The sequence below is a fragment of the Bicyclus anynana genome, chromosome 17 (genome assembly GCF_947172395.1).
Source record: "Bicyclus anynana chromosome 17, ilBicAnyn1.1, whole genome shotgun sequence".
NCBI classification, from domain to species: domain Eukaryota; kingdom Metazoa; phylum Arthropoda; class Insecta; order Lepidoptera; family Nymphalidae; genus Bicyclus; species Bicyclus anynana.
Window position 1 is genome coordinate 11,799,429 of NC_069099.1, and position 14,139 is coordinate 11,813,567.

At 38.8% G+C, this 14,139-nt stretch overlaps 1 protein-coding gene across 3 annotated transcripts in view; it reads right to left on the bottom strand.

Moving 5' to 3' along the window:
- The window catches only part of LOC112046776 (dmX-like protein 2), an 83,391-nt gene that overhangs the window by 55,021 nt on the left and 14,231 nt on the right, over positions 1–14,139 (bottom strand). For all 3 annotated transcript variants that reach the window (XM_052886513.1, XM_052886512.1, XM_052886511.1), the window contains exons 4-12: positions 10,031–10,104; positions 8,942–9,071; positions 8,119–8,239; positions 7,061–7,249; positions 6,116–6,243; positions 5,161–5,321; positions 4,317–4,392; positions 2,015–2,201; positions 1,184–1,368 (exon numbers count right to left, since the gene is read on the bottom strand). In XM_052886513.1, coding sequence (XP_052742473.1) covers positions 1,184–1,368; positions 2,015–2,201; positions 4,317–4,392; positions 5,161–5,321; positions 6,116–6,243; positions 7,061–7,249; positions 8,119–8,239; positions 8,942–9,071; positions 10,031–10,104 — 1,251 coding nt within the window. The remainder of the gene's footprint in view (positions 1–1,183; positions 1,369–2,014; positions 2,202–4,316; positions 4,393–5,160; positions 5,322–6,115; positions 6,244–7,060; positions 7,250–8,118; positions 8,240–8,941; positions 9,072–10,030; positions 10,105–14,139) is intronic.

Genomic DNA, 14,139 nt, shown 5'->3' on the forward strand with positions numbered 1-14,139 from the left:
AATCTCAGACTTCATTTTGATACACTTAAAAGGAATTTATAATTGTTAGTTGTCAAACTAACCTTTGCTTTGCTTTTGAATCAATTAAATGAATTATGGAGAGAGACAGGTTTAACAGAGACTTTCTAAGGGCATCTCCGATCAAAATTTGACCTAGGCTTAGAGGGATGTTCCCATAGTTCAATAGAGAATTACCCGGCGTGACATGCATAGTCTGGCAAGTTCGTTGATATCACTCCCATGATATGCGCACGACGGGGGGAAGACTGCGCATGCGTGCGGGGAAGTGACGTGCATCAGTCGTGGGATTTACATTCATCCCCCCCCGGCCCGCGCGCAACGTCGGGAGTGTTACGAACGAAGTTGCCAAGCTAGTCATGTGAGACAAAAAATTCGGTACAGAGTGATTGAGGTATACATGGTTGTAGCGTCGCCCAGTTGGAACGCGGATGGGATGCGCGTAGAGAACGACTAGCGTGTTAGAAAAATGTGGCGGACGGAACGAAACTATGCACTCTGTGGTTTACCACAAGCCACAGGGTGCGGTGCGGCGCCGCACCGGAAACATTTTGCTGCATCACTGTACACAAGTGGTATGTGCAAAAAGTGCAGGTAGCAAAAAGTGTGCCTGCGGTGCGGCGCCGGAACTCACTGTCTGGCATATCATTGATATTTATAAGCAGGGCGCCGCGCCGCGAAGCCACGAAAATATAATATATTAGAGCCATCAACCATGCTATATATTTGAGCCATCAACATGCATACGTAACCATGTAGGGCTCAGATACATTCCAGTGCATAGTGTATTCTCTGACACACTGCAGATACGTAACAATAACTATTATTACGTTTTTGCACGTCTTGCGTTTTATTTCTCTCTTGTGGATATTAAAGTGCTTTCCTTTTTTCCTTTCCTGTGTTCCTGTTTCTTTCTGTAATCGACGGGCAGGCGGACGGCGACGTGACGCGATAGGACGAGTTTCACGTAGCGTGTCGTAAATATGTGTAGGTAGGTGAGGTAAGTATAGGTAAGTATTACTAGCAACTACAAGCACCGCACCGTGTGCTTCTCCTTTACTACCTTACCTAGCATTAGTTAACAGAATGGCTCTTTAGGTCATCACCGACTAGACTGAGACTTCGGTTTATCGGGACGTTCCAATCGATCAGTAGAGAGACTTACCCGGTGTGACGGGCTTGGTCCGGTGTCGCACGTACAGCGGCTGCGCGGCGGCGTGGTACAGAGCGGCCGGCGTGCACATGGTGGTGGCGTCGCCCAGCGGGAACGCGGATGGGATGCGCGCTGAGAACGACACCTGCGCCTGCCGTATGGCGCCCGCTTGCAACTCGTCTAACCACTCGCATACCCTGCGACATAATGTATGTTAATAGCTTTTTAAAAATATAATCAAAAATACCTTTGCCTTCGACGAATATTATTTTCAAACTGTGCTAGGAGTGGGTGCGACAATATTCAAAATTGGCCGAGCTTATTGAGCTTATTGAATCGAGCTGATTGAGCGAGACCACTCAGTTTTATATCTGTTCCCATTGTCGTGATTACGGCAATTTACCCCAGACCAGGCCTGGCGCACTCCGTGTTTTAGCGCAAACGTACGGGTACATGGTCGCGGTTTCCTGGGGGTGACTTAAACAGTAAATAAAACGACTTGCTAATAATTTTGTTCGAACTGAATTGCGCCATATTGTGTCGTAGCGAGAGTCGCTATTTGTTTTAATGACGTTGCGTGTGAAAGTGAATCTTCTGTACTTATACATATGTTTTCTGTGCCCAGACTATTTTGAGTATTTCTGTCTTCTAACATATTTTCCTATAGTTTGTTATTTAGTGGAGTGGCTCAAAGAACATGTTTAGCCTGCAGTCCTGTTGTTAGTATCTAAGTTCCATATCTTCTCTTTTCTCTTTCTCATTCCAATGTAAATCTGGCTCTGCAGTGGATCATAGTATATACATAGATAATAGTAGAATATTAATAGGAAAAGCAAGGCTTACCATATAAGAAAACTGCCATCTACAGGGTGTATAGAGAACAGCAGGTCGGGACTCTGATGCCAGTCGCGCAGCAACCCTTCTATCTTGGCGTCGAGCGAGTCGGGCAAATGCGTGCACGTGACGTCAGTCGCTATCGAGTTTATCGACGTGGTGTTCGATAGGCTGGGGTGGCTGTGATTTCCGCTGCCTGTACATTTATATATTTATGTTGCAGAATTCAAATAACTATGACTTGACAAAGTCATAAATTGACAATGTATAGACAATACTGCCCTTGTAGCCTAGTGGCACGTCGATTCTCTTTCTACGATCCCAAACGCTTTGAAAACTAGAAAAATGTATGGGAATGATGAATCTTGATTGACCTGTCGATGTCATTAGCAAACATTTTTCTAGTTTTCGCAGCGATTGCGATCGTAGAAAGAGAATCGACTTGCCACTTGGCTACAGGGGCTGATGTAAAAAATACCACATTTGTGTCAAAAAATGTACTATTAAGTATTTTGCATCAGATTTTTTTCATTTATAATTTAATTTTTAATCGGCTTATTAAAAATCGGGTCAATCATAGGGTTTATATTCTTTAAAAACACTTTCCTTCATATTATAAATAATATTTTTATATATTAACAAAACAAGGCATTTTTATGTAAGCTAGTTTTATAAATATCACCAAACTTCTAGCCCGCTCTGAAAGCGGAACATAACTGCACACTGCACAAAACATATCTCAGCGGGGTAATAAACCTGCTCCCCTAGCCAAGTGGGACGTCGATTCACTTTCTACTATCGCTAACGCTTCGAAAACTAGAAAGATGTATGGGAATGACATAGCCTATCGACAGGTCACGTGATCAAGATCTGTCATTCCCATACATTTTACTAGTTTTCAAAGCGATAGCAATCGTAGAAAGAGAATCGACGCGCCACTTGGCTAGGGGGGCAGGGCAGTTCGATGTGTTGCAACTTCATAGCAGACTAGAAGTTTGGTGCGGATATACCTGGTTGTTCGTCACTATTGCTGTTGTCTTCGGACTGAGCTTTAATTAAATGATGACTCGGCCGCCTATTTCCTACATAGCAGCATGAAATAAGCAATGAAGCACATATTCGAAGCTTTAGTATTAAGCGTATGGTTTTCTAATACAGTTTAAATAAAATAAATCCATAATATGGTTAGTTTTGAATAAATTTGAAATACTTCATTTGATGTAGTTTCTTTGCTGAAGCTCCTTTTTATTTTTCTATTTCTTTAATATTGAAAAAAAGACATTTTTCTTTCTTTATTTTCTATAATATCTTTACACCTTACACAAAAGTCCAAGAAAGGACATACAACCAAAGTCCGTAAATACGAGTATAGAGTATATACCATTCTACCGGCAAATGCGTATTTAAATTAAGAATTGAATTCCTTATCGAAATTAAAAGGGACACTTTAAAATTTCCTAAATAAAAATCAATAAAAAAACGAAAAAATTAATTCACATGAATGATACCTTGTAATAAAATTAGGACCTGTTATGCCCATATTTAAGCGATACTCCAAATTTCATATATTATGTATAAATTCATTTCAATGTCGAACAACTAATACTTTAATACGATCTATTGTAATATTATTTTGTATATTGAAGCAGAAAGCAATTACTTTTTTGTTTATTGAAAAAACGATTGCAATGTCCATAAGAGGTAGGTACTTTGGAATACATATATGTATATTTTTTATATTTAATACTAACATAAACTTGCTAGATATGCGCCGGACCAAAGGCAAACCAGAACTTTTATATTGTTCCATTGTAGGCAAACTGCTTCGCTGTTTTCGCCCGCGCGGTGCAGAGGTACAGGTAATGACGACAGGGGAGCAAAACTGTGCACTACGCGCATGTCAATGAATGTATAAATGAGTAGCAGACGCCCGCAACTTTGTCCGCGTGGAAAATATTATTGCACTGTCCTTGACCTTCTTAATCAGGTCCTGTCGCAAATTCAGTTCTTAGCAGACGTATATTAACTATAATCTACCTCCTGTTAAATTTCATCTCTGTACATTATATACGGTTTTCGATATTTTCGGAAACATCAATGTTGCTCGGTAGCAGTAACGAGCATGTCGGTACTACAACCCCGGGTGGATCAGTCACTAAGAGCTCTACAAGTGATATACTTCTGTACTCTGTTATCAACCTCCCACCAATGTACCGCGAGGGCGAAGGCTCGTTACTATGACGTTAGTATAACGTTATGTACCGCATAAAAGTAAAGCAAGCACTGATGTTAGATATCTAAAAACACTTACTTTCATGCTCTCCGTCCGGATGGTTGGTGTGTTCGGAACCAGAGCCGCCTTCGTCCGTTTCTTCTTTGTCTAAAATCTGAAATAAATAAAAATTGTATTTAATATGGAATAGGTGCAGCCAGTACTTCGAAGAAGTTCAATACGAGGAATTTATAAGAAATGATAAATATGTAAGAAAGAATTTAAAAGAAAACCCAGTCAAACGAAATGTAACTATATAATTCGCATTACAGGTAAAATTGAGAAAATATATAAATATCGGCATCGTCGAAATCGATGACTAAATGTGTGATGTTGCTATTTTTTTCATTTTATTAACTTTTCCTCGATAGATGGACTACACAATTTTAAAATATTCTCGCCTCGGATTCGTTCAGATTGTTATGGGTAGCAGACGCCTAGCAGTTTCACCTGCGTAGTTCTAATTTCCATGGGAATACGGGAATAAGACATAGCCTATGTTCATCAGGGATCTAACAATGAAAAAACTTTTCAAATTGGTCCAGAAGTTTCACAGCAATGCGCATGATGACTAAGTTTTAATATAAGTATTAATTTTTATGAGATATTCCTAACAAATCATTCCTCTTTATTATATTAGTATAGATAACACTAATTATCAGCCTATTTTCACGGCACATTTTAAAGCTAGGCATAAATTATATCTCCTTTATAGCTAGGAGCAGCGTCGTGGGTCTAAGCTCCATAAATCTTATATAAGAAGGAACACTTTATAGCTTTAGGCTACCTTCTTATAGAAGATTTATGGAGCTTAGACCTACCACGTTGCTTCAATGCGTGTTGGTGGACTTAGGGTTATTTATAGCTAACACTAAAAACACACTTTTTTAGTGAGATCGTGCAGTATCGCCTCCGCTTGGCTGGTGAAGTGCATCTCCTTGTTGTGCAGCCAGTGCAGGATGAAGCGGCCTCCGCCCGCCAGCGACGGCACCAGCGGGATGTCCGTCTCCGCGTTGATAGACGCCGCCAGGTGGAAGTGCAGCCCTGGAGAATACGTGAGATAGATTTTTTAATGTTGTTTTGTATAAAAAAAAACTACGGAGTTATTGTCAAATTTTATAAAGACTAGCGGACGCCCGCGACTTCGTCCGCGTGGAATTTAGTTTTTCACAAATCCCTCAAGAACCATGGATTTTTCCGGGATAAAAAGTAGCCTATGTGTTAATCCATGCTATAATATATCTCAATACCAAATTTCAGCTAATTCGGTTAAGTAGTCGAGGCGTGGAAGAGTAACAATCATTCATATCATTAAAATCATCCGTTTTCGCAAATTTGGGGAAACCATGGATTTTTTCGGGATAAAAAATAGCCATTCCAAATTTTAGCCAAATCGCTTCAATAGTAGCGGCGTTAAATACGTAACAAACATCCAAACATCCATACAAACTTTCGCGTTTATAATATTAGTAGTATAGGATTCCAAAAAATACAATGGCTAAATATTGCCATGGGGTTAGCTTATATACAGTGACGTATATAAGATTGTAGATCAGAAACAAACAAAACATTTGTTAGGGTATGCAGTACATTAATGCATGTATGAAGTGCACGCCACTGCTTATAGCTAGGGAGTCGAAGAGAGGATTTTGGGATATATTAGGGTCAGACAAGCCTATGGATGGAACCTATGGTTAGAGCAACCAAAAAAAAAAAAATTACTTCAGAACGACTCAACCAGAAATATAGAATAACTTGATCTAACCAAAATTCCTAAATTCACCTCTCTGATACATTACCATCTGTGATTGAAAGGTTATCAAAATCACACAACTAACCTCCAGTATAAGATGTGGAGTGGTAGGGGTTGTGGAAATCGTGCGCGCTGTACGTGGAGGGGAGAGTGGGGATCGGTGCGCCGGGCTGCTTTGACGACTGGGCATTCCGCCGGATGTGGAAACACGTTCTGGAACAATCGAGAATAGTAAAGTGAATGTAGTAAGCCCGTGAGTTCCCTTTGGAAACTGACGTAGGTCTATAGCGTTTTGAAGTTCCACATAATACCAATATTAACTCAGCTTTATGAAATCTTTACGTTGTCGAACTTTGAGTAATGGCGAAAACCAAAAAGACGCCTGGACATACAATTGTTAAACGCTCACTTTATGCTTTATGATTTAACGATGCCTAAAGTTATACTGGTACATGGTTTACTGTAGAATCGTAGATAGTCACTACACCTGACGTCACGTATTCGTTGGCACGAAAACAGCAAACAACAAGCTGAAGACGAAGAAAACTGACTTACACCCAGCCGCATACCTTAGTCTTCGCTTATACGCATAGATATGACGCCACACGTTCGTTGGTACGCAAAAATTGCTGACAACTCACTTCACATACTTCAAGCGCTTCAAGCGTCCTACTAGTCCACTCATGTACGCACAGATATGACGTCACACGTTCGTTGGTACGCAAACAATGATTACAGATTCACTTCATATGAGAGTGCGCAGACACGCAGCCGCCGCCCTACTCGTCCACTCATGTACGCACAGATATGACGTCACACGTTAGTTGGTACGCAAACAATGATTACACACTCATTTCATATGCTTTAAGCGCTGCATAAACCGGTGCTTGTGTCGGTGCGTGGCTTGCTGTCGTCGCGGCAGGGAGCGCGAGTGCGCGGACACGCAGCCGCCGCCCTACTCGTCCACTCATGTACGCACAGATATGACGTCACACGTTCGTTAGTACGCAAACAATGATTACAGACTCACTTCATATGCTTTAAGCGCTGCATAAACCGGTGCTTGTGTCGGTGCGTGGCGCGCTGTCGTCGCGGCGGCGAGCGCGAGTGCGCAGACACGCAGCCGCCGCCCCACTCGTCCTCGGGTAGCAGCGTCTCCGCCCACACGCGGCAGATGTTGTCCACGCATGACGTCACTAGCACGTTGCCTACGCTACCCCTAAATGATACAAAATTACAATTGGTTTTTTTTTTACTGTCAAGTTAATTCCTGTTTGCGATCCCACAGTAACAGGATATCTCACACCAGAATTTAAATGTTGTGTACATTGTTAAATGTACCAGAATTTAAATAATGTGTTTAAGTAAAATTGTAAAATACGTTAATTTATTATCTAACTCGTGATATTATAATCTACCGTCATATTGTGAACTAAAATTTAACGTGTTATTTTCGGTATATTATAATCGGAATCGGAATAGCAATCTTAGAATGTCAACTGTCCGAACTTGCCACTGATTGATCGGCCTTACAGCAGACCGTTTTGTGTCCATAGAGTTAGGAATGAACACACATAATTATGTAAGTCAAATAAAATACTTCAAGAATTGTGACGTCACATATTTATTTATTATTTTATTATACCTAAAGACTGCCCTATACTACAGTCTTTCTTTATGGGTACTGTTTACCAACAATGAAATTAGAAATGAAGGTAGAAAAACGCATGTCATTTCATAACGTATTTATTTTAAATTATGTGTGGTTTGTTATAAAATATTATATAAAACATATTAACCATGACTAATATAGTTTCAAGCTAATTAATCAAATTTATTTTCATTAATGTAAGAACAAGTTAATTATAATAATTATTAGCTGTCATATGACTAGTGCTTTATATCCTCATATTTAATTTGTTTGTTGGTAAACAGTATTCATCAAGAAAGGTTGTAGTATAAGACTGTGGTCTATCACTTAGGACTGAAAACTGCACAGTTCACAGTTGAACTGACAATTTCAATCAATTGAAATATCATTAGCAGTTAATACTGGTTTGTAGAAAAAATTATTGAACGTTTGCTTACTTGGGCATATATTTGCTCGTCTTCCGCCACGACAGGTGCGTGACGGCGCGCGGGTGCGCCACGTATATGAACGTGTAGTTCAGCTCGGGCGGCGCGTGCTCGCCGTGTGCCTGCACCAACACTGTGAATGTCATCATTATATGAGAATAGTAATTATATGCCGTGATAGCACAGTGGATATGAACATTGCTTTCGATTCGGATGGCGTAGGTTTAGTGTAAGTAGAGTACACGCTACGCCTGTAAGCTAAACAGAGGCCGCGCTTAACTTTTTTGTTTATAATCGCAACTGCGCAGATTTCTTACTGATTTCTTCTTCTATTATTATTATTAGATTTTTTTTTTATTTTTATTGAGTCCGCTAGTGACCTTGACATAGTTTTATATAAACAAAAAAATCAACTTATTACTAACATGCACAGCGTATGCAAAATCTTATTAAAGCAAACATTGCTTGCAATACTTTCATCTAATAATGTTACAAAACAAATACTTATTTTACAATTTAATTTGAAATCTAATCTACCCTAATTAAAAGGGCAAATAAAGTATATGAAAAAAGGTAAACTATTTCTGCATATAAAACTGTACAGGATGTAGCAGAGTATTGTGTTTTGGCAAGTCCACTAATAGGAGCAGAAATGCATAACATTTAAAAAAAAAAACCATGTTTTCATACAAAGTAATTTAAATAATTCCAATTATCCATTTAACACACGCCTTTATCTTCCATTTTAAAATACGAAGTGGTAAGACTAGACTAGTAAACTATAAAAAATATCAATGAATAATTTTGGCTAGGTCATAATATATGCGAAAATTACCTTTATTTTGATACCATATTTTGACGAGTCTATCGTTGACGCCCGACGTGGCGAACAAAACGCCGTCCGGTGAAAACGCGAGGTGGTGCGCCGGCGTCGCCGTGTGACACTGCCACACACACAGCCAACCCTGCACACACCGTAATATCAGCTTAGTCATTTAAGTATAATAATATATTTTTTTTTATTCTTTACAAGGTAGCCCTTGACTACAATCTCACCTGATGGTAAGTGATGATGCAGTCTAAGATGTAAGCGGGCTAACTTGTTAGGAGGAGGATAGAAATCTAAACCCCTTTCGGTTTCTACACGACATCGTACCAGATTGCTTAATTGGCGGTACAGCGGTAAAGCGGTACGCCTTTGCCGGTACGGTGGTAACTAGTCACAGCCGAAGCCAGACCTGTACCAATTTTGTAAATTTTGTAAATCCAATTTTGTAAACCCAGGACCTCCGATTTGTAAATCCACCGCGCATACCACTGCGCCACGGAGGCCGACTGTCTGCCTAGCCAATGGCTATAATCCCAATGTGAAGTAATCCCCAGTACCAAATCATTCGTCCCAACGCAACGAAAAAGATAGCAATGTTTCCAGTTGCGACGCTATTGGTTGACAGCATAGCTAACCAAGTCTTGGAAGTACTACCACTACGCATATGTGTGCCGCCAAGCAGTTTTACTGTGTTTCAATCTGAAGTGAAGAACAATACATATGAAGCTTAACATCTACGCTTAGAAAATGTAAAGCTAGCCATTGACAATCAAGTATACCCACGCTTCTGCAACGCTGCCCGCAGCGAAGACGTTTCCAACGACCAACACACGATCAGTTATAGTAGTTGGTGCTGCAGAAACGTGGGTATACCTGATCGTCAATGGCTAGCATAAGATTAAAATAAAACGTAGATACTTCATAACAGTGCGTCAGAGAATTTTTACGGTCATTGTAATGTACAATCAAAACAAATCGAGATCGTTCGGTAAATGCTAGATAACGTGCCTACGCTAGACTCAAACAATGATATCAGTATAAAGATGTTAGTTTTATCTTATCTGGCGACTAAATATCTAAACATGATCAACTTACGGGTTCGTCGTCTTCCGGCGGTTTCGTCTTTTCTTCTTTGTCGCCGCCGATTTGGAATGTGACACCGGAACTGGCTGCAACACAAACAAATCATTTATATTATTATTAGCGGACGCCCGCGACTTCGTCCGTTTTTGGAATTTAGTTTTTCACAAATCCCTCGGGAACCATGGATTTTTCCGGGATAAAAAGTAGCCTATGTGTTAATACATGCTATAATATATCAGCTAATTCGGTTATGTAGTCGAGGCGTGAAAGAGTAACAAACATTCATATCATTAAAATCATCAGTTTTCGCAAATCTCGGGAAACCATGGATTTTTTTCGGGATAAAATGTGTTAATCCAGAGTAAAATCCATTTCCATTTCAAATTTTAGCCAAATTGCTTCAGTAGTAGCGGCGTTAAAGAGTAACAAACATCCAAACATCCATACAAACTTTCGCGTTTATAATACTAGTAGGATAGTTGATAGTATTAACAACCCATATTCGACCCACTATTCACAAGTCTCCTCTCAGAATGAGAGGGTTTACGCCTTAAGTCCACCACGCTGACCCAATGCAGATTGGCTGACTTCACACACGTAGAGAAATAAGGAAATTCTCAGGTATGCAGGTTTCCCCACAATGTCCTTCACCAGTACCTAAGTGATATTTAATTTCTTAAAATACACATAACTGAAAAGTTGGAGGTGCATGCCACGGACCAGAAACGGGCATCACGCTGAAACTACTGAATGAATTCAAATGAAACTTGGCACGATTTAAAACGATAATATGAGGCAGGATATCTACTCTAAGTAGAAAATAAAATCGGAAAGGGGTGAAACACGGGGTGAAAGTTTATATGGAAAGTCCTTCATTTTGCAAATTACATTTGAAAAAAAATGGCGTGTGTTCTTCCGAAAAAATACTAAAAAGAATTTCATTCGCCCCTTGGTAATGTTGCCCTTAAAAGATTGATGAGATTGTGAACCGCAACATACTCCAAAGAACTGGAACATGAGAAGCTCATAAGACAACGGTTAGGTGTTAGGTTTTTAATTAGTAGTTACGAACGTTCTTCCTTACAAATAATAACACGTTAAATTGTAAGCAGTATGTTGCGGTTCACAATCTTTCGACAGTTCACAATCTCGCGAGACAGATTATAATCTAATGGTACGTGACATATTTCACCGTAAAATTGAAATACCGTTAGATTATAATCTATCTCGCGAGATTGTAAATTATCGAAAAATTGTTAACCGCAACATTACCTAGTGGCAAAGAACCGGAACTTGAGTGGCCGGAAATGGAGTCAGAGACCAATGATTAGGTGAGGTTAAGTTAGGTTAGGTTAGGTTACAATCTACCAAATAATAGCACGTTAAATTATAAGCAGTATATTACTGTTTCCAATCTTCCGACAGATAACAATCTTGCGAGTTTAAAATCTAAATTTACAATTTTACGGTGACATATCTAGTAATCTATTCGATCGATCCGGTTCTCTCTATTAGTGACCAAGAAGTAAGTAGAAAGATTGACTACAAAGGACGTACACCATCCCTAGGGGTAGTTGTCGATAACTTCCTTAATGGCCTCAATAAGGTAGACCAGTAGCCAATAAGCAATATTAAAAAAGGTTGGATTTACGATAACTATCTTACTTCACGTCTGACTTGGCCTTTCCTTGTTTATGATATTGGTAAAACCCTTCTAGCAAAATTGGATGCAAACGTAATAAAGACATTGAAGTTTTGGTTTGTACTGGCACACCCGGCCGACCTCTCAACTTTATTCAGGGCTCACAACAGTTTTGGGTTGAAAATGAAAAAGCCATCGGAACTCTACAAACACCTTACGAGTTACCAAAACGCATGGCCTGGCAGAGTCTCAGAATTGCTGTTCTTCATTTATCACATTTTTGCAACAAATTAATGCCGAGGTAGGGTAGGTTAGGGGGGGGTAGGGGTAGGTTGGAGGTAAGGTAGGGGTAGGGTAGGGTAGGGATAGGGAAGAAGTGCACATAAGTCAAAACGAAGCTTGACCGGGTCCGCTAGTATTACAGAGGTATGTTATGTGAGTTGTAGGAGATAATCTTTGGATCTACAGAACATATTTTTTTGAAAATTCTTTTACCAGAAAGCCACGTACTTCGTCAGTGTCATAGGCTATATTATGTTTTATCCCCGTATTCGGATCCCCGATTAACGAGATATACGTTGATGAAAACGCAGTAAGTACGTCAGCGTCGGCTAATCGTAGATAATGTTCACAACAGTAGTGAGTTCACGTGTTTAACAAGCAATACTTATTACGCATAACTTTTTAATTACAGCGGCGAGACTCTACTAATTTATTGATAATACCTAATCATATCGAAAATTCGAGTACCTAATCATATAGTGGATGTAAATCCTAATATAGCCGATTTTAACGTCGACCTAGTACTGTCGACATTGTCGTAATGATATTACGATGCCTATGTAAGCCGAAGTTTATTTGGGGTCTAGTACCTAATTGGAGGATGGAACATACTGAGCATGTAATTAGGCCGCAAGCGAACATGCGTGTATAATTTGATTAATTACGAGTATATTATACGTGTATATAGTTGACTAGCGGATGCCTGCGACTTCGCTCGCGTGGTTATGTAAACTTTCAACCTCTATTTCAACTTCTATTTATATTTTCGCATGGTGTTATGTATAATAAATAGTCCACTAATAATTTTTCAAAACGATAACTAAAAACGTTAACCATTTATATCTTTAAAAAGACTTCAATTCCTTTTTAACCATTTAGGGGTAGGTACAATTTTGAAAAATCTTGTATGACGTTATTTTTTGTATATTTTTGGTATTAACAATATAACTACGAGTAGGTATAACAAAAAGTTCAATGGTAGGTCATTTACTGGTACCTATATCTAATATATTTTTAATTTAGGCGTAGACACAATAAAAATGTACGGCCAATGAACTAATATGTAACCTAACCTAAGAAGTTAAGAACTAATAAAAATAAACCTAAACATTACACCGAAAACTGCTCTGGATTTGTAATCCTATGGTTTCAATTGTGGAAACGAATAACGACGTATTTTACTGCAAACTTGCAACTGCTAATGATACAAAGTGTGACTCGTAATAAAATAAAGAAAAAACTGTTTATTTATATATTAAATTTAATCAATAAATACCTAACAAATAGTAATCTGAATTCAGAAGAATAATTTGTTAAAAGTTTTACCTTTCTATCTGTTACGAAATCAAGCGAAAAGCGCTGAATGGATTTAACTTTGTTAGCCTGGATTCAAATTAAAATCGACACGTTTCATCTAGTGCAGTAGAATCAGAGATTGCTGCATAGCGGGCGTCACGTAAATATAATTAAAATAGGGTCGAGATAATATAGTTTGAATTCATGCAAGGAAAACCTAGGATTTACAAATGATTATAATAATTGTATATATAACCGCTATTAGAAATAGAACATTTATTCATCATCATCATTAACAACCCATATTCGGTTCACAGTTGAGCACGAGTCTTCTCTCACAATGAGAGGGGTTAGGGTCCACCACGCTGGCAGACTTAGAGAATTAAAAAAAATCTCAAGTACATGCAACCTGCATGTACTTGAGATTACTAAGTTATTTCTCCTTACTAAGTTATTTCTTTCACCGTTTGAGACACGTGATATTAATTGATTTCTTAAAATGAACATCTGAAAAGTTGGAAGTGTACCTACGCCCTCCGAATCGAAAGCAGAGGTCATATCCACTGTAATATCACGACTCTCAACATTTATTACGACAATAATAAGTTAGAGATTGTCGATATTATATGACAGATCTGCAACGCTATGCAGAGTTTTAAAAATCAATGCAACATGCGCATTGAGAAAAGACGATGAATTGCTCCAATCTTGTTCTAAATCACTTTGGCAGTTGGCTTGTGTATTAAAATAAATCTCTACTCAATATAATACTTAATATATTTTTACAAAATCAATGTTTTATATCTGTATATTTTTTTAGTTCGGCAGTTTTGGTCGAATCATTCTTTATGCGGTTTGCAAAAAAAAATGTTTTTAAGTAAACTGAATTGACCAAGTTATT